At 38.5% G+C, this 23,197-nt stretch overlaps 2 protein-coding genes and 1 non-coding gene across 3 annotated transcripts; all 3 read left to right on the top strand.

Annotated features, from left to right (window-relative positions):
* Positions 1–4,633: 4,633 nt before the first annotated feature.
* On the top strand, positions 4,634–15,508 carry RCD1 (WWE protein-protein interaction domain protein family). The gene is made up of 7 exons (XM_077381603.1): positions 4,634–4,792; positions 9,782–11,100; positions 11,301–11,542; positions 11,656–11,753; positions 12,824–13,012; positions 13,102–13,197; positions 15,121–15,508. The coding sequence occupies exons 2-7, from the start codon at positions 9,929–9,931 to the stop codon at positions 15,142–15,144; spliced, it is 1,821 nt and encodes a 606-aa protein (XP_077237718.1). The 5' UTR covers positions 4,634–4,792; positions 9,782–9,928; the 3' UTR covers positions 15,145–15,508.
* Positions 15,509–17,949: 2,441 nt separating this feature from the next.
* On the top strand, positions 17,950–18,060 carry LOC143846184 (U5 spliceosomal RNA). The gene has a single exon (XR_013234682.1). It is a non-coding gene; the product is annotated as a U5 spliceosomal RNA (small nuclear RNA).
* Positions 18,061–19,163: 1,103 nt separating this feature from the next.
* On the top strand, positions 19,164–21,207 carry LOC143879282 (putative calcium-binding protein CML18). The gene has a single exon (XM_077381590.1). It carries the CDS (start codon positions 20,513–20,515, stop codon positions 21,005–21,007), a length of 495 nt encoding a protein of 164 aa, XP_077237705.1. The 5' UTR covers positions 19,164–20,512; the 3' UTR covers positions 21,008–21,207.
* Positions 21,208–23,197: the final 1,990 nt, after the last annotated feature.

The raw sequence follows: 23,197 nt of genomic DNA, 5'->3' as shown, positions 1-23,197 counted from the left end.
GTTCTCCGGGTTAGAGAGAGAAAGACACATGGGGAGTCGATTTATCACTCCCCTTAGATTTATACAATCTTAACATATTTGACTTGACTTGAATCTTTCAATTGATCTTTATCCTTCGAGCCATCGTCTTCTTCTTGGATCTCTTCTTCCCATTGACTTCCTTGATCTTCATCATTACTTCAAGCCTTGATCCAAGTTCCTTGACTTTAGCGTGATCAGATCTTCAACTTAAAACACAAAAACTCATTAGTAATCCATAATGAATCAACTTGTGTTTGGAATCATCAAACAAGACTGAAAGATTTCCAAGGGTTGAATTATTGGTCATTTTGGATGACAATAATATTATCACAATCCATATTATATTAGGTCGCTAGTACAGAGAGAGAGAGACCTAAAAACAGTGACAAAAACCCACTGCTACCCTCTCAAGTCTCACTCTCTTGGCGCATACCGCATATCTCACAACTAGCCTTACTAATATTCCTTGGAATAATTTTTCATGATTGCCAAACATGCCCTAAGAAAGAGAAATACACGGCGGTTTGCGTATGTGTGATACGATCACAGTTGATCCTTCAATTCTATCAAAACAAAGACTCTGGTTCTTGGATTTTTATGGTCCCCTTAAAAAACAAGGAAGGGAGATTTGCTTCAGAGGAAGCATCATGCCTAAAAGAAATGCCATTACAAAAATAGGGAAATGATATCAGGACTACCATGCTCTGATATTTCCACTAAAGCGAGATGTCAACATATTATTACGGTTCTCAAAAAGCTCTCACAAGACAATTAAAAAAGAAAAGACAAGCTGGGACCGTGTAACTATTAAAACATGGTTGTGCTAATATCATTTGCTTGAAAAATAATTGCTTTATAAAATAGTTTAATGTGATGTTACACTTGTGGGGCAATATGGAGGGCGGCCCTCCTGAGGGCCGAGTCATGTGTATCTCCTTGATTCAAAATCCTGACCCAAACCGAATGTGTGAGTGATAGTGCTATCTCTTCAAATCAAATATTAGTCCACTTTCTAAGAAGTTTGAGAGTGAAAGAAACTATACTTGTTATAAGGGATTTGCTGAGCTCCATCGCAAAAGGCTTTCTGCGGCTGGTCTGTTGCATGTCAGACTTGCCACCTCATGAATGGCGACAAAAGTTGTTGTCTTCATTAATGAGGTGGCTGGTCTGATGTGCGACAAATCAGCCGCAAAAACCCTTTTGTGATGGACACTAGCAATTCCCTTGTAATAAATAGAGGAATGTTAAACCGAAGGGAGCCCTTGGAAAAGCCCAGCATCAAGGCTGTCCCATTAGTTCCACACCACCTAACCGCATTTATCAATTTTGCATATTTTAATGCCGTTATAAATGTGGTTGGGTGATGTGGATCCAATGGGAAACCCCTTGAGGCTAGGGTTTTGCAAGGGCGCGCTACAGTTTAGCATTCTCTAGATAAAGAGAGCAAAGTTACTCCTACTTTTAGGAGATAATAAAAATAGAGGAATGCAAAGTTAAAGGGCGCCCTGTGAAACAACCGCCCTGTGAAACAACTAGTTACTCCAAAAGCTTAAGCTGTTGGAGATAGCTTTATTTGATATTTTATACTTTAACACTTCCCCTCACGTGTGGCCCCTCTTTTAGGCTTGGCCTTCACATGGCACATGTGTCCCTTCTTTTGGGTTTGGCCATTGCATGTGAATTTTTGCTATACAGGAAGTTTGAACTCAGGACCTTTGGCTTTGATACCATGTGAAAACGACCTTAAGCTTATTGAGATGGCATTATTTATTCTTTTATACTTTAACACTCCCCCTCACGTGTGGCCCCTCTTTCTTTGTGATCCATTTCTAAAAGCTTCAATATTCAAAATCAGTCTAAAGACTCACCCATTCCTGGTAGAGTCCAATCCAGTTCTCTGAAGCTCTTTGCAGCTCAGTTTTCATGCGACACATTCTTCAACAACATGTGGCAATTATCGTAGCATTGGCAACATACATCAAGAGGACATCAGTCTTGGCAATGTGCATCAAAATTTGCAAATTTTTATATTCCTTTTTTGGTATATCTATTGTAATCAAACATATGTTGATTTTTAATCCATACACGTTTGAGGGGGCATATTAGACATATTAGAGAATAAAATCAGATCAAGATCAAATCTTCTGAGATTTGATTTGATTGGCCTATATTGAGTAGTTGGGTTAGATTAGGCAAGTGAATTAGATTAGGAGAATCTCTTTCTATAATTATCTTATCATCTTGCTATGTTTATCAGTTGAGTGTTCTGTAAAGACACACCTTGCTTATTGTAATTCATCCAAAAGTTTGTTGAAATTCCTAAATTTATCATGCCCTTATAGTATGCAAGTGCGGCTCATTGGATCTACATTAGCATATCACATTTGTCATTGCTTTAATAATGCATTTTCACTAATGTCATAAATATGACTGTGTGACATGAATTCTATGGGACATACCCATCAAAAAAAAAAAATCTATGGGACATCACTACATTTGGGTTTTTGGGAAAACGCCCTTCAATTTTGTATCCCTCCAAAAAAAAATAGAGCACCCCCAATTTAACTTTTCAGAATAGGCAAAAATATACGATGGACTACGATAAAATTGTCAGCTTTGAGTTTGATCTAATGATCACCTAATATAAATTAGGCTATTGTTTGATCAAATATCAAGGACAACCGTGATTATGCGCACGCAACCACTACACCAAAAGCTCTCATAAATTGGAGATTTTACATGATGAGTGCGCATTAAGTCCAGTATTTTTCAAAAAGTACAGTAGAACCCACTTCATATGATGAACAAACCCCCCACTTCATAGGATGATTAAATCGTTCATATGTTGGGTCACAATGTACATAAGCTGTACCTGTAGATCATTTTCCATAGGATGATCGTAACCGTTCGATCTATAGAGCTTTCATATATAGAACCTCTCTCTCTCTCTCAATGGCATTTCAAAACAGCTCATTGGTGCACATCCTCCTTAGGCCTTGTTTGTTTTAGATTATGACAACCGATTGTTAGCCCCAAACCAATTATTGGACTCAAAATTAAACGCCATTTTGAGTCCAATAGTATGTTTGGGGCTCGCAATCATTTGTCACGGTCTTTTTTTTTGTTTTGAAAGATAAGCGGGGGTTTGGTAGGGACCCCCACGGGTCTACCGATTTATTAGAATTTGAAAAGTATTACAATCAGTGAACACAATAGTAACATTATCACAAGAATAGGGATACAAAACAAGAGAGCAAAGCAATATCTAGGGAAAAGTGAAAACACTAAGGGGCCATTTGGATATGCGGATTTTAGAATCTTGGATTTCTTCAAAATTGTAGATGAGAGGTAAGAGAAAAAGCGGACTAGCCGTCGTTTTCTGACTTCTCGCCCTTCATTCCATCAGCAAGAGAGTAACATATCATCCCATGTTTCCAGGTTTTAGAGATCTAAGGATGCGGGAGAGATTTCTTACTTAAAATCCAAGAAACGCTGTCAGTCCAGCATACAACAATTTGACCATGAACCCTCTTTTACACCGTTTAAAAAAAATATATATAGATTCTAAAATCCGCGTATCCAAACGGCCGCTAAAGATCTCAAGAACCACCTTAACCCCTAATGTTCTAGGATGTCTCTCGCAGGAGCAGAGCCAGGAATTTACAGTTGGGGGGGGGGGGGGGGGGGGGCATGGCCACTAAACTAGCTTGGCACGCATGTATAGCCATGCAACATATAAAGGAATTTTCCAAGTCATGGCCCCCCACAAGCTATATGTGCCTCCGCCCTTGGTCTCTCATCCTCTTAAGTCAACTTCCTGGTTCTCTTGTTCTTCCCCAAATCCTGGTGGTTTTTCCTCAGTTTTTGTCCCGGCTATTAGGGGGAGATCCTTGTTGAGGAATTGGGAAGCACTTCTTTTTACTCTCCTTCTGCCACACTTTATTTTCTTGGAGTGGATTTCCTTTCGCTCGGTCATCTTCCAACAATTTAAAAGATCGTCCATTCATATGGCCCGACTATGCTTTCTACTTTTCAAGTTGATGTTATTTGTTTTGCCTTTGCTTTCTTTCTCTCTCAAATCTAAATCAGGACTTAAAGTAGTCGCTATCCAAGTAGACTTTGTATGTGAGTCCGCGTGTACCATACGAGCATCTTTAAAAAGTAGAAAGCATAGTCGGGCCATATGAATGGACGATCTAAACCATTCATTTGCTGGTCCCCACCTCTCATATAAAATCTGTACCAATCCATTTGCGTGGACCCCGCTATACATTTTAGGTACGCGTGTGAATCACGCCCACCTAACGAATGAATTCTCTCCCCTTTGCAAAAGTCGCCAGTGGAAATGAATGGCAAGCCATAGACCATAGTATCAAAGTCTAATCAAGCACCTTTCAAAATGGTCCGACCATAACTTTCCGTAACCGCTCTTTAAACTAAGACCAACCATAATACGCCACGTATACACGAGAGAGCACTAGAACATACGTTCTTTCTCGATACCTACGACAGATGATTGAGTATTGACCGTAGGATCCCAAAATAATGCAGAACCGGCTCCAATCTTGATCTTTCTTGTCTTCCAAGTAATTCTATGACCGACTTTGACGACCGACCCACGTCGTTAACTCCTCTTTTTAACGCCGTCAATCTTTCCATCGTTTCTCATTCTCATTCTCGTTGACGAGTTCTGGGTTTCGAGGATCATATCGATCCTTCCTTTATTCACGATAGTTTCGTGAAAAAACCAGCAATTCTTTTATGTTCTCAGGTATAATTTTTCTTAATCTTCTCTAAATCTGATTTTCTTTTGTTTTTGTCTTCTCGATCGGTAGTTTTTGTTCTTTTTTTCGCTTCTCGATCGTCATTTCTTATTAGACTTTGTTTCTTTGTTTTTTTTTTTTTTAAAATCCTTGATCTGTTTTAGATCTATTTTTCTTTTACCTTTACTTGGATCTGATTTCAATCGTGTACGTTTTCTTTTCTTTTTTTTTTTGTCAAATGTTTGAAGATTTTTTATGTTTAGATCTGTTGAGTTTCAACGTGATTTCGAATCGGAAATATCCATTCTTTTGTGGAGAATCTATCTGCTGAAATTTTCTTGTACGATTAGTGATGATTTTTTGTTTTTTCATTTGTTTTTTGTTCTTTCCTTCTTGTAATCTGATTGCATGGTGGGTTTTTCGATGTCAGAATAACATTTTTCATCTTCTGTTTCATCTAATAAATTGTTGATTTTGTTAGAGTTAGGGTTAGGGTTCTAGTTATAGGGAATTTTAATTCCTTTTACTTGTATTCTTCATGAAATATGCTTGTGCAGTGGGGGTCGGAGGGATTGGAAATATCAAAAAACATCTTTTTTTCTTCTGTTAAAAAAAAAAAAAAAACTACAGATCTAGATTTCGTGGACGCAGAAAGTCAAACACCTCCAGCTGGGGTCTCCCAACCTCGGTCTGAGCTAGCCTATCTGATTCGGCTGAAAATAATCAACAGGGGCGGAGCCACATATAGGGGTGGGGTGGACACGGCCCCCTGGCTTGAAAATCCCTTTTGTCACTACAACAAAAAGGGTTTTACCGGCGTTCACGAATGTAGGAAAAGTGTAAATTAGTCCCACCCCCAATTGTAAATTCTTGGTTCCGCCCCTGATCATTAAGAACATGCGGAGTGTAATAAATTCCTTGTTCTTCAACGGTTATTTTTGTCATCCTATTTATAGATTACATTTTAAGCATCAAATCTTTTCCGTTTGGGTTGATTTTGGTATCATTAGAAATAGAGCGATGATATTTTCACTGTCTGTAGTAAGCATTCGTCGCCCTTTTAACTCGATTTGATGTTAAAAAGCATTAAAGTTGCCCACTGTTCACGTTATAAGGGGGTGAAAATATCATATCCCCTTTTTATTACCTATCTAACACGAGATTTTTATTTTAGGTTATTTTAGTCGAGAAATTATATGATGAATGGCCGTATAAACACTTACTCATCATCTCGTCCTTGATATTTGATCCAACAGTAGCTCACTTTTTGAGGAGCTCCTGTTGGATAAAATATCAAGGGCGGGAGTTCTATTGTACCACCTTTACGTGTGTATTCGGCCTTTCATCATATAATATCTCATTTTAGTCTAAGTTTTTAGGTTTTCTTTAAGCTATTTTAGATGGATGGCTGAGATTAGTTGCTTTCAGGGTTTCTTTGACACACACACACTATGAAAACACTGACTTCGACGGGATCGAAGTAAATTTCATCCCCTGCAATGGTGATCAAAGTATTCTTTTCTCTACGACGGTGATCTAAGGGCCCACTTCTTGTTTATCTTATCTTTTTTTCTCTGCTGCTACACAACGAGGAATCTCCGGGTTTTCAGATTGCATCATTACCCGCATCAATATTAAGAGATCTCTTCACATGTTGGAAAGACATAAGAAAGTCCCGCACGTGATCCTGAATCTCATCTGCCAAGTGCGCAAATTTCTAAGGGTGAGTATGACTCCCAAACATCCACCTTATGATGTTTAGGGAGTCTCCCTCCACGACAAAAGAAGGCAACACTCGCCTCTATATGTCGTATGCCTTGAAGAACCGCCTTTAGCTATGCTTCATTTGAGTCAGTTATCCCTATAAGACCTGAAAAAGCCCACTTAATGCCGTCCCTTATCATCAATAAGAACTCCTAGTTCAGTCAGCTCTGGTTTGCCAATACTTGAGCCACCAAAATTCAACTTAAATAGACGGGGGCAGGAGGAGTCGGGGGTAGGTGTTTCTGAAATTTCTCACTTTGACAGATCTCTCTCTCTCAATCGAAGCCATATGTCAGAGCTGGAAATGAATCTAAAGCACGAGAGGGACTAAACCCAGAAAATAGATAGAAAAATGATTTTTTGCATAGAAGCAGTGAGTGCTTTTCGCCGAACTACGGAAAAACCGGTTGTTTCTTTCCTTCCATATAACTCTAATGGTTGCTAGCAATACTACTCTCCATAGGATTTCCCACTTTTTGTCGAAGGATATATGAACCAACAATCCAGGAGATTGTTATGTTCTCAGGTATCATTTTTTTTTTTAAAGATAACAAAGGATCCATTCCAATAAGAAGAAAGAATATGAAGGGGACGAGTAGTCCCAAAATCCAGAGCATGCTTGCCCATTTACATTGGGAGAGTGTCTAAGATAACATGCCGACACCTTCTAAACCCACAATTTAGAGAGGTATCAATTTTTTTAATCCTCTCTAAATTTGATTTTCTTTTGTTTTGATTTGATATGTTTGTGTCTTCTTGATCCTTAGTTTTGGTTCCTTTTCTTGCTTGTTGATCGTTATTTCTTATAAGACGTTGTTTCTTTGTTTTTTTTTAATCCTTGATCTGTTTTAGATTTCTTTTTCTTTTACCTTTACTTGGATCTGATTTCAATTGTATCCATTTTATTTTCATTTTTGTCAAATATTTGAAGATCTTCGTTGTTTAGATCTGTTGAGTTTCAACGTGAATTTGAATCGGAAATATCCATTCTTTTGTGCAGAATCTATCTGCTGAAATTTTCTGGTACGATTAGTGATGAATTTTTGGTTTTTCATTTGTTTTTTGTTCCATTCTTCTTGTAATCTGATTGCATGGTGGGTTTTTCGATGTCAGAATTACATTTTTCATCTGTTTCCTCTAATAAATTATTAATTTTGTTAGGGTTCTAATTATAGGGAATTCAATTCATTTTACTTGTAGTCTTCATCAAATATGCTTGTCCAGTGAGGGGTCGGAGGGATTGGAACTATCAAAAAACATTTTTTTTCTTCTATTAAAAAATATAGATTTCACGGACGCAGAAAATCAAACACCTCCAACTGGGGTCTTCCAACCCAGGACTGAGCTAGCCTATCTCATGCGGCTGAAAATCATAAACTGGACTTGCAAAATCCCTTTTATCATTACAACAAAAAGGGTTTTACCGGCGTTCACGAATGCAGCTAAAAGAAGAAATACATTTATCGTCGTTCTTGAATGCTGGAGTGTAATAAATTCCTTATTCTTCAATTGTTGTTTTCGTCATCCTATTTATAGACTACATTTTAGGCATCAAATCTTATCTGTTTGGGTTGATTTTGGTATCATTAGAAACATTTTTTTTATTACCTGTCTAACACGAGATTTCTATTTTAGGTTATTTTAGTCGAGAAATTATATGATGAATGGCCGTATAAACACTTACTTATCATCCCATCCTTGATATCTGATCCAACAATAGCTCACTTTTTGAGGAGCTGCTGTTGGATCAAATATCAAGGTTGGTAGTTCTATCTTACCACCTTTACGTGTGTACCACCTTTACGTGTGTATCCGGCCTTTCATCATATACTATCTCATTTTAGTAAGTTTTTAGGTTTTCTTTAAGCTATTTTAGATCGATGGTTGAGATTAGTTGCTTAGGCCTCAAGTTAAGTTATAGTTTTTTTTTTTATAATACAGATAGATATTATGAAAGCATTGACTTCGACGGGATCGACGTAAATTTCATCTCCTTCGACGTGAATGGAGTATTCTTTTCCCTACGACGGTGATCGGAGTATTCTTTTCCCTAAGGCGGTGATCGAAGGGCCCCTTGCTTGTTTTATCTTATCTTTTTTCTCCGCTGCTACGCAACGAGGAACCTCTTGGTTTTCGGACTGCATTATCCGCTTCACTATTAGTAGATCTTCTCACATGTTGGAAAGACACATGAAAGTCCCTCACGCGATCCTGTATCCCTCCACCAGAAAAGAAGGCAACACTCGCCTCTAAAAGTCTTATGCCCTGAAGAACTGCCTTTAGCTCTGCTTCATTTGAGTCAGTTATCCCAATAAGACCCGAAAAAGCCCACTTAATGCCGTCCTTTATCATCGATAGGAACTCCTCCTACCACAGTCAGCTCCGGTTTACCAATACTTGAGCCACCAAAATCAACTTAATTAGAAGGGGGCAGGAGGAGTCCACCTGGGCTATGGGGTTTCCTCCAATTCCCCACTTTGACAGATTTCTCTCCGTCGACGCCATAAGTCAGAGTTGGAAATGATTGTAAACCACGAGAGCGACTGAGCCCAGAAAACAGATAGAAAAATGATTTTGTTATAAGAGTAGTGAGCACTTTTTGCCGAACTACAGAAAACCTGGTCATTCCATATTTTACCCAAATGGTTGCTAGGGATACTACTCTCCGTAGGATTCTCCCCCTTTTCCTCCAAGGAGCCATGGACCAACAGGCCATGAGATCGCCCATCCAAGAGGGGGAAATCCACGCTATCCTAAATCTCCTTAGGATTTACCCCTAAATATCTCTAGCATACTTGCAGTGGACGTAATTCTCCAGAGTCGCCCATGCGGCCATGCCTTTATGCATAATAAACAATGGTCTATGATTATCATCTGGTGGCTTCTCAAGTGGTTGACTGTGCGAATCTTATCCAAAAATGCTGTCCACCCAAAGACACACAGGCTAGGCGGGGCAGGGATGCACCACTATGTATAAGTGCAAAGAAATATGTAGAGCAATGGTCTTTGATGTTCATGGAGTTTTTCTTCTAGATATTTTGCAAATATTTATTTTTTCTGATTCATCATTCTAGCAAATTCTTATCGAAGCGCACAAACCATGGAGTTCTGTAGGTTCATTTATTTTTTACCGAAGAACAATCTAGTAGCAGTAGAAATGATGTCTATGATTGTTGGCATTGTTTTTTGTCATTGTAAAATATAAGGGAGAATTTATGGTTACTAATTTTCAGGGTCTCCTTGCACGGTCTTACTTGGCATGGGATTTTTTGATCATATGCTAGGAGGAGTTGTTTGATACTGTAAATAGTTGGGCTTTTGGTCTCTAAGTCTGTGGGCAGGAATTAGTCTTTGGATAGGGATTGGCTTTGTAGATAAAAATGGAACCGAAGAACGCAAAGGTGTTGGATGACGGCAAAAGAATTGTGGTTGATTTGCAAAGAAAGCGAGCAAGCCAGAATGCGGCATCTTTCATTGTTGGTGCCCGCAAGTTGTCGGTACTCCGTGCTGCTTCCGATCAACCTTCTAACAGGCGGTGCAAGAGGGTAAGATCAGGCGGCTGCAAGAACAGCTGCAGTTGCTGTGTCCGGAAATCTGTAGTTAAGAACTATACAAATTTTATGAAGAGTGGGTTGCCTCAGCGTTTATTATTTTATCAGAATGGTGAGTGGAATGATTTTCCAGAAGAACTCGTTGGTTTGCTCAGGGAAGATTTCCGGGCAAAGAAGGCGATAGTTGAAATGGCATTTCAGGGTCATCGTTCAATGTTTGATTTTTTGCACATGGTTCAGATTGATTTAGAAACAGGTTTACAACAGCCAATTGCTTGGATTGATCAAGCTGGTGGCTGTTTCTTTCCAGAATTATATTCTGTTGATGATGAACCGCATGCCTGCTTTTGCTCTGAGGGGCAACATGATCAAGTTCATTTAAGTTCAGAGCCAAATGGGAGCCGTGAAATTAAGGTACAGCTGGAGATTGCAATAAGTGGCAGTGACTGCCCAAAATCAGATGAATATGGTGGGGCATCAATTTCTCATGTTAAACGGCTTAAAGTTGAAGAAAACCCTGCAAACAACCATTATGAGCTGGAAGAGAATTACGGCAACTATGGTAAAACATATGCAGAAATTAATGAGAAAATTGGAGAAAATGAACCGTGGGTACTTTCTGCTTCCCAGAACCCTGATTTTGAATCTATGCATGGGAAATTGACTAGATTGGTTAGAGGTGGGCGTGATTTTGATACTGTGAAGAACAAGTTCCTTGTAGGTTTGGGATCCTTTCTTGATGCAAACAACATAGTTGGAATTTATCGTGGTTCCCTGGCGAGTATGCCAGTGCACACACGGCTGCAGTCTTTTTTAAAGCAGGCGGAAACCACTAAAAATGACCGCGGCAATGCTAATGTTCGCTATGCTTGGCTGGGTTCTTCCAAACATGCATTAACAGGGATCATGTTTCATGGGTTTTGGGAAAATGAGAAGCCCAAATTTAAGCCTACATTTGGCAATGGTGTTCATCTTGCACCAGAAAAGTGCTCCCATATCAGGTGTGCATTTCTTTTTGACATAACGATCCCAAGTTTTTACCATGAAATCCTATTATAGAACTAATATTATGCTTGCATTGCTGTCACTTTATTTTTACTGTTTTTATTGCTGTCATTTTTTTCTTTTCTTTTTTTTCTTTTTGTTTGTGTTTATGCTGATAATATGCTTCTTAGAAGTGTCCTGTTTTCTAACTTTGCAGCGCAAGTTACTCTGATGTTGACGAAAATGGCGTGCAACATATGGTGTTGTGTCGTGTAATAATGGGGAATATGGAACTTGTTCATCCAGGATCTGAACAGTCTCAGCCCAGCAGTGACAAGTTTGATAGTGGCGTCGATGATTTTGAAAATCCAAACCATTATATCATATGGAATACACATGTTAATACACACATATGTCCAGAATACATAGTGAGTTTCAGGGTGCCTCCGAGTGCCAAAGGTGAGTTCTTTGCACCATAATGGTTAGGTTCTTTGCACCATAATGATTGGTTTATTTATTTTATGAACAGCTCTTGGATTCAAAGTACTAATTGTTTCTCAATGTTATTCCAGTGTCTTTGGTTGGCAGCGATAGCAGTTCTGATGTGTCAGAGGTCACTCATTCTTCTCAGCATAGCCAATTGCAGCAGGATTCATCTCGTGTTGACTCGGTAATCTGTTGCTTATTCATTGTGGATCTTCATACTTGTAACTTTTTTGTTGTAGAAGGCCAGGAACAGTATGAGTTGAGAATATGTCTTTGAAGAGTTTTTGATTAACCAGAGTGGACATGCCAGTAGGTAGCATTAGTTTTTGCTGATGGCAATTCAAGTATTTATTGGATATCGACTATAAGCTGTATAAAATTGATTGTTTGAAAATAGGTGCATTACCCTCCCATAGACTTGTAATGACTACGGGACTTGGGAAAACCAGTTTTTGTAGTCTTAATTGCATTAATCTCAAGATATATCCATATTTGTACCCTAACCCATTTAAAACCAGATTTTGTAATTTTAATTGCATTAATGTCAAGCTATATCCTTATTTGACCCTAAACCATTTAAAACCAGATTTTATAGTCTTAATTACATTACTGTCAAGATCTTAGTTGTAAAATTTGTTTCATTTCGGTTTTGTCTGAAAACCGGAACGAAATGGGGGTCTATTTCGGTAAGTAAATGTGTTTACTATTTTTTATTGTCCATTTACTTAAGACATACGTGTAAATAAGGGAATACCTTCCATTTGAATATATTAAAAATAGTTTCAAGATCCAAATGTTAAAGGAAAAAAAAAAGTCAACTTTCCAGTTCTTGTACAGATTGAAAAAATGGTCGGGTCAAAATCTTAGCTTCCAAACGATGGGGTATTTTTCCAATTTTTAAAAATTCATAAACTCTATCATGTCCAAACATTATTAAATCCCAAAACCCCAAAAGCCAGGCAACAAAAAAAAAAATCTCATAATCAGCCATATTTGTACCCTAACATATTTCGGACTAAAATGATTGAAATTTTCCATTCCGGTCGCCCAAACGATATGACGACGGAAACAAAATTTATAACTAAAATCAAGATACACACATCCATATTTGTACCCTAACATATTTCTGTGTTCCGTTTCTTCAAAACATTTATAATGAGCTGGTCTTAGTGAGTATTATGTTATTGTTTTGTGCTCTCTTATTTGTTTAGCAAAATTTCTCCTCCCTTATTATTTCACCTTTTCATTTCTTAGGTGGGTGTTTCCCAGAAATTTTCTCCTTTGGTTTGGCAATCTAAAGAAAATGTCAAAGGGCTTGTTTCAAGTGTTCAAAAACCTCCTACATCACCTTGGATGCCTTTTCCTATGCTGTTTGCTGCAATCTCAAATAAAATATCACCTGAAGATAAGAACTTAGTTGATCGTCATTATGATGAATTTAAGGTTTGTTCTGTCCAAAGGTTAACAATTTTTCTTTTCTGTAAATGATATGTTATCCTCTTGATTTCATTTACATATTGATCTGTTCTCAGAGGAGAAAGATAAGTCGGGATGAGCTTATTCGAAAGTTGAGATTGATAGTTGGGGACAATCTGCTGAGGTCTACAATAAAGAGTCTTCAGCGCAAGGTAAGGCAGCCGAATATGATATTTGTTAATGATTGCGAGGAGACAGATCTGCAATTGATTTCTTACAAAGCAAGCATCTAGACAGTTTTTTTTTTTCATTGAATGGTGTTCTTTGTTTTCTTTTTTATCGTTGTTGTAACCATTTATTGTATTTATCCTTTTGAAAATGGGATTCCGTGTTGAAAATAAAAACGGGATGGACATGACCGTTGATTTGAACTTTTTAAAGGTTTATTTATTGCTTTTTTGGGGATTTGAACTCCCTTCTTTTGTCTTTTAGTGGACGTGGCTCCATTGATTGATGCCAATTTTTCCCCAAATCGGATTCCCTTTTTCCTAGCAGTGCTCTATCCTTTTTTATGCTCTAATCAAAGAATTGTCCTTTTCTATGCCCTAATCTGATTGTTCAACAAGAAGTTACTTTGATTTCTCCCTACCTAGCTTGTTCAAAAGCTAACATGTTATAGGAGCAACGCTGACAAAACCCTAATATGGCGGTTGTTATTTCTGTTTTCATATTTAATTGCTGTCAAATTGCCTTTTAGATATGTTAGGACATACTATATAACTGTGCATCTGATTGGTGTATTTGTTCTTTAGAAGCAATGGCAAGACTTTATTTAAACATAAGAAACTATGAACACCCTGCCCAAATATTCCGTATGAGTGTTCTATGTTTTGGAGTTCTTCGCCATCTTCGTGTTATTACTGCAATTTTTTTAAGTTTAAGTCATGTGCATGTTTCCCTTTCAATGAAAGGTAACCTTGGTTGCATGCGATCCTTTCTCCTTTTCATGCATGATGATGTCGACAACCAGCAGTCTGCTTCGTTTCACTATACCTTTTTTTGAATTTTGGCTTGGTCCTCTTCTGCTTTGGGAGTGATGTTTATTTCTTGAGTTTCCTGACCACACTTGCCGTTTTTTACCCCCGAAGCACAGTTAATCTTTCACCATTGCTGTCTTTCTGCCGACTTTTTTGAGAGATTTTTTATTTTATTTTTAATTTTGTTTGGATTTTTGCACTATTCTGTTTTTTGTTAGTGTGGTTGGCATTATACAAATCTGCTCTGTTAAACTAAATGATAAATTTACTCCTTGTGGGCACTTTTTATGGTGAAGTTCAATACAACCAAAATATTGCTATTCAGCACTTCTGCAAATACAACCAAAATATATAGGGAAATGGTATCAGCATAACCATGTTTTGATATTTTCACAAGCACATCTTTTATTATTTAAAGAGCTGTGAAAGGTCATTACCGCCCCCAAAAAGCTCTGACAAGCGAATTAAAAAAGAAAAGAGAAGCTGCCTTTGTGCAATTATTAAAACATGGTTGTGCTGATAACATTTCCCAATATTTATACTAACAAAAGTGTTGACTAAGTTTTTCTATTAGGACTGTTGGTTCGAAGTGTTGTTAATATTTTTCCCTCCAATGTTAAGGTTAATTTCAAATTACACTATTTAATTCTGTGTAGATTCACATTTAACTCTTTATGAAAAGGACAATGGTATGGCCATGTAGCAAAAATATCTAACATCATTGTGATTGGTGCAAATTCAGTGGGCCCACTACTGTTCTATCTTCTGTTGAGGGTAATCCCCTTGAACATTGTCAATCATGATATGCCTATCATTCTGTATCTGATGAAAAAAATAGGCCATATGATATCCATTACTGTGAACTAGTGACAAACATGTTGGCTTTATGGGAATAATTGCATTGTTACTGTGAATTGAGTGATAGGCATGTGAACTTTATGGGAATATTTGCATTATTACTAAGAGGGGAGCTTGGTCTCTGTTAACACTAGGCAAGACCATTGGGGTTCCCTCACTTTTCTTTCTACCTTGTATTGACTGAAGAGCACCTCAAATTCTGACCATCTAATTTGACTGTTTCTCCACATTTGTTTGCAGTCACCTTCGATCCCCAGGCAGTAATTGTCGAATCAAAGTTGTGGGAGGCTTCAAAATACTCTCTGTGTTTTTCCATGAGGACGTCCATCCAGAGTTCGTTTTGAGCAGCAGTACTACAACATGCTTGTTTCTGCAACATTTCCATGGCAGGGAAGGTGTTTTTTTTTTGTTGAATTGCATGGCAGAGGTTTGCTTAGTGTTGATAGTGTCTCTCTGAAATGCGTCGACTTGAAAAACTAATTAATAAATACAGACCATCCATTAGGAAGATGATAAACATCTGATATACTCTTTATCTCTGTTGTTTGTTAATGACATTTGGTATTATGTTATTAGTATGAATTTACTGTTGGTATGATGTTATTAATATGAATTTACTGATTGATCATCCCTTTGGTCTTCGTGGGCCTGTTCTCCCTGGGATAGAAATCCTTGGATAACCTATTACTGGATGAAATTTTATCTTGAATGGATCCCACACTGGCTACCCTCCTTGTGTTGGTATACCTTATCATTGGGGCTGTTCTTGATATGAACTGACGTTACCAAGCCCTATTAAAGTATAAAACAAACCCAAGCTTGCTATCCCAATGAAGAACATCCCCATATCGATTGCAAACCAGGGCTTCTTTTATCCGTGGATGGACTTGTCTTTGTTGTTGGATAGAATATTACTAGAACAAAATGGTGAACATTGGATGTGATAATTCGAGGACAATAGGCCAATAGCTAATCTCAAGAACAACGTAGCAAAGGATTGCAACCCCTCGCTATCATCCCTGTTTGATGACACGCTTGTGTCTAGGTTGTCCCAAACAACCCTCCTAATAGTGCCATCTATATCGAAGCAGGGCCATATTTGTCATTTTTTGAAAGAGATGGGCATTTCTATCATATAAAAGATGGTCATGAAGATGGGTGTGTCGTCCTAGCACCTCTCATGGGACGGGTGGAATTACAAAAAAAAGGGAAGGGGGGGTGTTCATATCAATATCCTACTACAGTGATAAATTCACCCCAACCGGTACAACACACTGTCCGTTACACTGGGGCGCACCCCTATATCCAAGATGTGCCTAGAAGTTTGCTGATCAAATAATTCTAGCTATCCAATGAACCTCATAAGAGCTGTCAATTGGCTAAGAAAGAATTATCTGTTGGTAGAAATTTACGTTCAATGCCATGAAATACGTATAATTTGATGGTTAAGCTCTCCTAATCAACATGATATTTTTTTTGTGATCACAGATTGCATATAGGACCTATCATTTGGATGGTCTGGATTTACCAAATGTGGGTTCTATAACATAGTAGGTATGCTTCATTCTATTACAGGGAGGCAATTTTGCAGAAGGCCATTTAGCGACTCACTTTTGCAGGAGAAAACAGCCAACTCAGATAAAATAAACTAATAAGACAAAATCTGCTAATAAGGGAGCCGGTGTGGCTGTTCTCTCCTACAAAAGTGAGTTGCGAAATGCCTTTCTGCAAAAGTGTCTTTAAGTTTTTTTATTTTTATGGGTAAGCTGGGGTTAGGCAGACCCCTACCAGATATATTGAAAAAGAGAAAGATACAAGCTTACCACCCACATACTAAATAAAAAGAAAAGAAAAGAAAAGTTGAATTTTATTTCTGACATGACAGGTGATTAACGTTTTATTTGGTTTCACAATTATCTGGCACCCTAGGATAAAAATATGAAAATGCTCTATTCTTCTTCTCTAATTTTTTTCTGTTTTTTCATCTTCACCACTACCGACCATCTCTCTACAACTCGGAAGAGGAGAAAAAAGAAGAATACAAAGGAGAAAGGAGAAAAAAGAAGAGAAATTGACGCCGGAAAAATGAAAAAGTGTCGGAGAATGAAAAAGAAGAGGAAGAGAAGAACCTGCGCTGGGAAAATGGACGGTGTTGGAAAAAATAAAAAATAAAAAGGAAAAGAGAAGAAGGAAAAATAATAGAATTGGAGTTTTTATATGATGCCCGACCGTAAGAATCTCAAGGGCTCGGTGGCATCCTAGCCCTTGATTTTTCATCTCGGTGTTTTGACCAGATGAAAAATCAAGGGCCAGGTGGTTTGTTGCTGTGACGGTCGGGCATCATATAAATTCTCATAGAGTTGAAAGGAATATAAGACGAAGTAGTTGGTTCGACTCTGTAAAAGTTGGGGTTGACTCAGATGACGGAAACTCCGATGAGGCCATGTAGATCAAGGGGCGAAGATCATCCAATAAAGGTGAGATAAAGCCAATGGGTAAAAATTCCCCCCCTGATGGACGGATGAGATCAGGCATAAATATCACAATCACGAAAAGATTGTATGCCTGTCTATAACATTTTGCCTCTTATAAACCGTACAACAGCCACCACGGGCATCAATTTTGGAGTTCCTTACATGCATGCCTAATCAGGACCGTTGATCTTGTAGATCATCATGAGGGGACCCACATGGTCTTGGTCCCACACGGAACGGACATCCCATCCATAAGATAAAGCCTTAAAAGAACCAACCGTTGAGCTTTTCTCAGCATTAACCTAAAAAGAAGCTGGGATCAAGGGACTAGATCATCAAATCAAAGTAGGACTAATGGTGATAGGAGGTGCTCGTCAATAAAATCAACAGTCTCGATCACGTCCACCTGGCACACTCCAGCCCCAAAAGTGGCCGTCCATTTAAGGTATTAAAAAGAAAAACAAGAAACACCTTAATCCATTGCAAAAGTACTATTCTGCCTTCAGGGCTTTTTAGTCCCACATCGGATGAGAACAGAAATCGCCTCTCGTAGAACTTCAATATAAGCAAAAGGGTAGAGAGTTACAATGCACGCAGCCTCGTGGTGAGCACAAAGCGAACTATTCTTTCGCCTTTTACTAAAGAATACCGTGTGCGCGCCACTTTAAGAGGCATACGCCTATTTTTGGAGGGTGTTTTCACCGTTAGGTGATAACGCCCTAACAAATAAATTTGAAAAACTTTCTACTGTGCCCCAACAATTGTATGAATGGTTCGGATAATCTCTGTGTACCCACCACTTAGTTTTTATATGGGGCTGTGAAAATACGTTAAGTCTAAAAGAACCAGGTACAGCCCGCTTTTTTTTATGATCCAAACCGTTCATCTATTTGGGCACAACGTAAATAGGTTGTGCCCCAAAAATCATTTCCATAGGATGATCGAATAATCATTTTTAGAATCTTCTACAGATTGGCGGGTTAGGAATCCTATGGAAATGATTTGTGGGGGCACAACCTATTTACTTTGTGCCCAACCAGATGAATGGTTTGGATCATAAAAAAAAGTGGGCTGTACCTACTTTTTTTTAGACTTCACGTGTTTTCACAGCCACCCATCATATAAATTCTCGTTCCGTTCTATAGAGGAACTGTATATTATTGAAACCTCTATCGATCGGAGGGCTGAGATCATCCTATGGAAAACAAGGGAGTAGAAGAGCTTATACTAGGGCTGCAATAGGGTCGGGTTTTTCAAAAGCCTAGCCCAACCCTGGATCCCATTATCTCGGCCCTGACCCTGAGTCAGGGCCGGAAAACCTCAACCCATTACCCGCCCTACAGGGTATTGTGCTGGCCTTGGCTCGCCTTGATTGGCCCTGATTGGGCAGGGCCGGCCCAGCCGGGCCCTAATTGACCCTAGTGCAAATACCTGTTAAGAGTGCCAAAAATAAAGTAACAACTTATCATATGGAACAAAATGATTAATAAACAGAGAAAGGGAACAAAAAAGACAATATGAATTCAACAACATGACGGGCAACAGAGACAATTAATAATAATAATCTAAAGAAATCCAAGATAATAGAAAACATTAGCAAAAGAAACATGCACAGATGGTTCAATTCTATAATAGATAACTGAGGGTCGGGCCGGATCAGGGTACCCGAGGCACTAACCCAAAACCCGCCCGACCTGAGTCAGGCTCTAAAAAAATGAACCCTGACCCGCCCTCAGGGTTAGAAAATCCAGCCCTGACCCTAGGGTCAGGCGGGTCAGGGCTGACCGGGCCAAACTTGCACCCCTAGCTTACACCATATAAAATAAAATGTCCCACTCATTAACAGACATTAATGAAGAGAGAAAAATACGGAAGAAAAGATATTTTCCGGCACTTTCCATTCAGCAGATCAATATACGAAATCCTCTCCATTAACTAACGTCCGAATCATTTGGATCCATCGACACCGCTCCTAAAAACGAAAGCCTTCTTTGTCTTCGTCTTCTTCTATCCAACCCGATCCTATCGAGACGCCCTTAGAATCCGGAAGATCCAGTAAAATGAGGTATTCTAGATCCGCCAAAGGAGGGAGGAACCAAAAAGAGACCTTCAGATCCAGCAAAAACGGAAAGAATAGGGCGAGCATCTTAGGATCGAGATCTAGGGCAAAAGGCGGAAGAGAAGAGCTCCAAATCCATCCAGCGAAAACGAAAGAAAAAAGAGTATATATACTTTTAAGTAGAGAGAGAAGAAGAAGAAGCTTGAAGGTGTAGTGAAGAAGGAAAAAATCAGACAAATTGCGCAGATCTGAAGAGATCTCTCTTCCGATCCTCTGGCCGAGTGATAGGAAAGAGAAGGGAGTGGATTCCTTGATCCATATCCGGTGAGAAACGTTTGGAAAGGACGGTAGCAGATCTACCGAGGAGAATTTCAAACCAAATCTAAGAAATCTTTGGCCATAGGCAAGAAATCGTCAGTGTTTGGAAAAAAAGTGAGAAGGCTCGGATCTGTTTGAAGGAAGACTGAAATCTCGAAAATTGAGCATAAGATTACAGATCTATCAAAAGGAGGGCCAAAATTTCGAAGACAGGACGAATCATACTATCTGGAAAAGAAAAGGAGAAAGAAAAAAGCAAAAAGATCCGGTTGAATTTCTCAGATCTCAGAAAACTCGAACATCGAGTAGAAGATTACAGATCTATCAAAAGGAGGACCGAAATTTTGAAGACGAAATCATCCTAAATTCCGTATATTCAGAAGGCAAAAGGCAGAAAATCCGTGAAAATCCTTCATAGGATTCGCGGTGGAAGAAAAAATTATAGGATTTTGGACAGCATAAAGAGTCCAGCAAAAAAATCCCTCGCAATTTCTCAGATCCCTAAAATCGAGCTTAAGATTACAGATCTATGAAAAGGAGATCCAAAATTTCTAAAGGAAAACAGAAAGCTCTATAGATATATCAAAAGGAGGACCAAAATATCGAAGATCGGACGAAATCTTCCTAAATTCCGTATATTAAAAAACGCAAAAGGTAGAAAATTCGTCAAAAATCCTTCATAGGATTCGCGGTGGAAGAGAAAAAAAAAGAAGGATTTTGAACAGCATAAAAATTCCAGCCGATCCGATCAAGAAAGATAGATCCAATAAGAAGAGAAGAAATGAGCGGTGGCGATGAACCTGTAAAGCTCGACGATGAACAGATCGCCGAGCTTCGTGAGATTTTCCGGTCATTTGACCGGAACAACGATGGTAGCTTGACGGAGCTCGAGCTCGGATTACTCCTCAGATCAGTTGGCCTCAAACCAAGCACTGACCAACTCGATGCCCTAATCCAAAAGGCTGATAGAAATAGCAATGGCCTTATAGAATTCTCAGAATTTGTAAGTTTGGTTGAGCCGGAACTTCTCCCGGGAAAATCGCCTTACACTGAAGAACAGCTCCGGCGGCTTTTCCGGCTATTTGATCGCGATGGCAATGGTTACATTACAGCAGCAGAATTGGCACATTCTATGGCCAAATTAGGTCATGCTTTGACAGTGGAAGAACTGATAGGAATGATCAAAGAGGCGGATACTGATGGTGATGGTCGAATCAATTTTTCGGAGTTCTCTCAAGCGATTACCTCTGCTGCATTTGATAATTCATGGACCTGAAAATGAGATTTTTGATTTCTGGTGCGTTTTCTCTCCGTCGCATTTTGTTTTTTTGTTTCCTATTATCTGTTTTTTCATTTGGGTGTCACTTGAAACTTGCTTAGAATTGGCTAAGAGTCGATCGGGTTGTAGTAGAAAAGAGAAGAGATTGTATCGGGCTCTGCTTGTTAAATGGTGTCTTTGATTTGATGTTGGTTTTCTTATTTGTGTACATATATGTAGATGAAGCAAGTAATTGTGTGAACACCAAAACCAGACTTTTATTCCACTACATAAAAAAAAAATGCTGCTCTGAAATTCTGAATACCAGAATAACACACATTAATTCCACAGGAAAAAAAATGCATCAACACTTTTATACCAGTTTTTCAGAGCGCTTCAGAACATGGTAAAAAGCCATTAACATATACTTAAAAACAGACCCAGTTGACTGCTTATGGTTTCTCTTCTGGAATCTGAAATACCCCATTTGCTGAACACTCTTTGGAATGTTTTTACAGCTCCACATTTCCTTTCCTACGTTCCAATTTGTTTGAACTTGAACGTTGCAATTGAGAGCTTTGATGATGACTTGCAAGCTCTCTCGCTCTCTGGACTTTCTAAGAACAGGATTAATCTCTTATTCATCCAAATCTAGTATTCTATCAGATAATGGATCCCATGTTTTATCAAAGAACACACTACCAACCAGTTATATTTGAACTGTGAAGGTTCCTGAGTTTCTCTCATTCCGAATTCCCTTTTCATCTCACCCCAACATCCAAATTCGACCATCCATTCGACCTATTTTCTCCATCAGTCCATAAAAAATCACCATGGTTAGAGAGAGAAGATATAATTATCAAGTAGGATTTTTCATTCAGTTTCTAAGTAGTGTTACACATTGGATTTCTCTTCAGCAAATGATTTCTGGTCAGAACCCTGTCATGGAGAAAGATTTATATCATCAATTTCTATTTTTTCTCCCTTTACCTGCCTATTGACAACTAACTCAGCTGTTCTAAACATAAACTGAAGCAAGATATATGATCTAGAAATTCAAAGTTTCTAGTTAATTGTGTTATAATCCAGTTCTTCGTTGCCCACAGGTAGTCAATCAACTCTCTTATCTGTATAAACATAAGATAAAGGGATTATCAAGGAGGAAAGAAATTCAGATTATAAGAGCTAAAAGAACAGGCATTATCCTCTCTTGGGCATCCTTAAATCATTTTTCATATACAAATGGGGGATGATTGTCAGGACTTCCTTGCTTTGTTCTTAACAGCCCTTTCTCTATCTGGCAACTGTATAACCCAATTAGATAAGCATAAAATAAGGAGAGGGCTGCCAAATCAAAGCAAGGGAGTGTGGATATCTGTTCTCTCTGTTGAAACAATGTAATGCTCTTTTAGAAGGGATTGTAGTTTTCTTCGTTGAAACCAATTCTGCTCAACCACGGCAAATCATATGTCTAGCTCCATCCCTTTCTTTTGAAGAATTGAAAGCTATGCTTTGTCAACGGAGAAGAAACTGACTAGCCCTGTTCCACATAGCAAAACTTCACGGAATGCTCACTCATTATTTTCTACTTCTGCTTCTGATGGTAGGTTGCCTCTGCATATAAACATCAAAGAGAAATTGGGAGACAGACAAAAGTCAGCTTTACTTCATTGATCTGCATATCTTTGAGCATGAGGCTGACATAAATATTTTATTTTGCTTCATTGTTTGATTCAAAATCTAATATGCCTTAAAGAGAACTGGAATTGCAGCCACTGGTCACTCTTCGTGGTCTAACGAACCCCTTTCACAGTAAAGCTTTATTGTTATTATCCCATGGTGAAGACCCAAAACCAACATCTCAATGGTGTTGAGGCTTTGTTTCTCAACCTTGAGGTTGCAGGTTCAATCCCAGCTTACTAACAAATGAAAAAAAAAAAAATCCTTTAAAAAAATAAAAATAAAAAAAAAAGACCCAAACCAAAGTCTCCATTGTTACTTTAGAACCTGAAACCTGTCTTCCCACAATTGTGTCTTCTCACAAGTCACAACCATCAACACTGGTGGGTTTAGCTCAACAACTCCAACCAAGGTAATTTTTTTTTTTTGAAAGATAACATGATAGAGAAGATTATCTCAGACTCTAAAAAGGAAGAGAAATAAAAATAAGAGAAAAAACAGCAATAGTTATTGAGCAACAACCACCTT

This window comes from Tasmannia lanceolata, unplaced genomic scaffold, assembly GCF_043159265.1.
Source record: "Tasmannia lanceolata isolate RefF3 unplaced genomic scaffold, GAP_Taslan_0.1 ptg000002l, whole genome shotgun sequence".
In the NCBI taxonomy this organism is placed as follows: domain Eukaryota; kingdom Viridiplantae; phylum Streptophyta; class Magnoliopsida; order Canellales; family Winteraceae; genus Tasmannia; species Tasmannia lanceolata.
The sequence above is the reverse complement of the archived record's forward strand: the minus strand, read 5'-3'. Positions and strand labels throughout refer to the sequence as shown.

Bases quoted from the DNA above. Each gene is read 5' to 3' on its own strand.
- RCD1 (XM_077381603.1), top strand. From the start codon at position 9,929: ATGGAACCGAAGAACGCAAAGGTGTTGGATGACGGCAAAAGAATTGTG. The intron at 11,543-11,655 runs GTGAGTTCTTTG...ATGTTATTCCAG, and splicing joins GGTGCCTCCGAGTGCCAAAG to TGTCTTTGGTTGGCAGCGAT. The intron at 11,754-12,823 runs GTAATCTGTTGC...TTCATTTCTTAG, and splicing joins ATTCATCTCGTGTTGACTCG to GTGGGTGTTTCCCAGAAATT.
- LOC143879282 (XM_077381590.1), top strand. From the start codon at position 20,513: ATGAGCGGTGGCGATGAACCTGTAAAGCTCGACGATGAACAGATCGCC.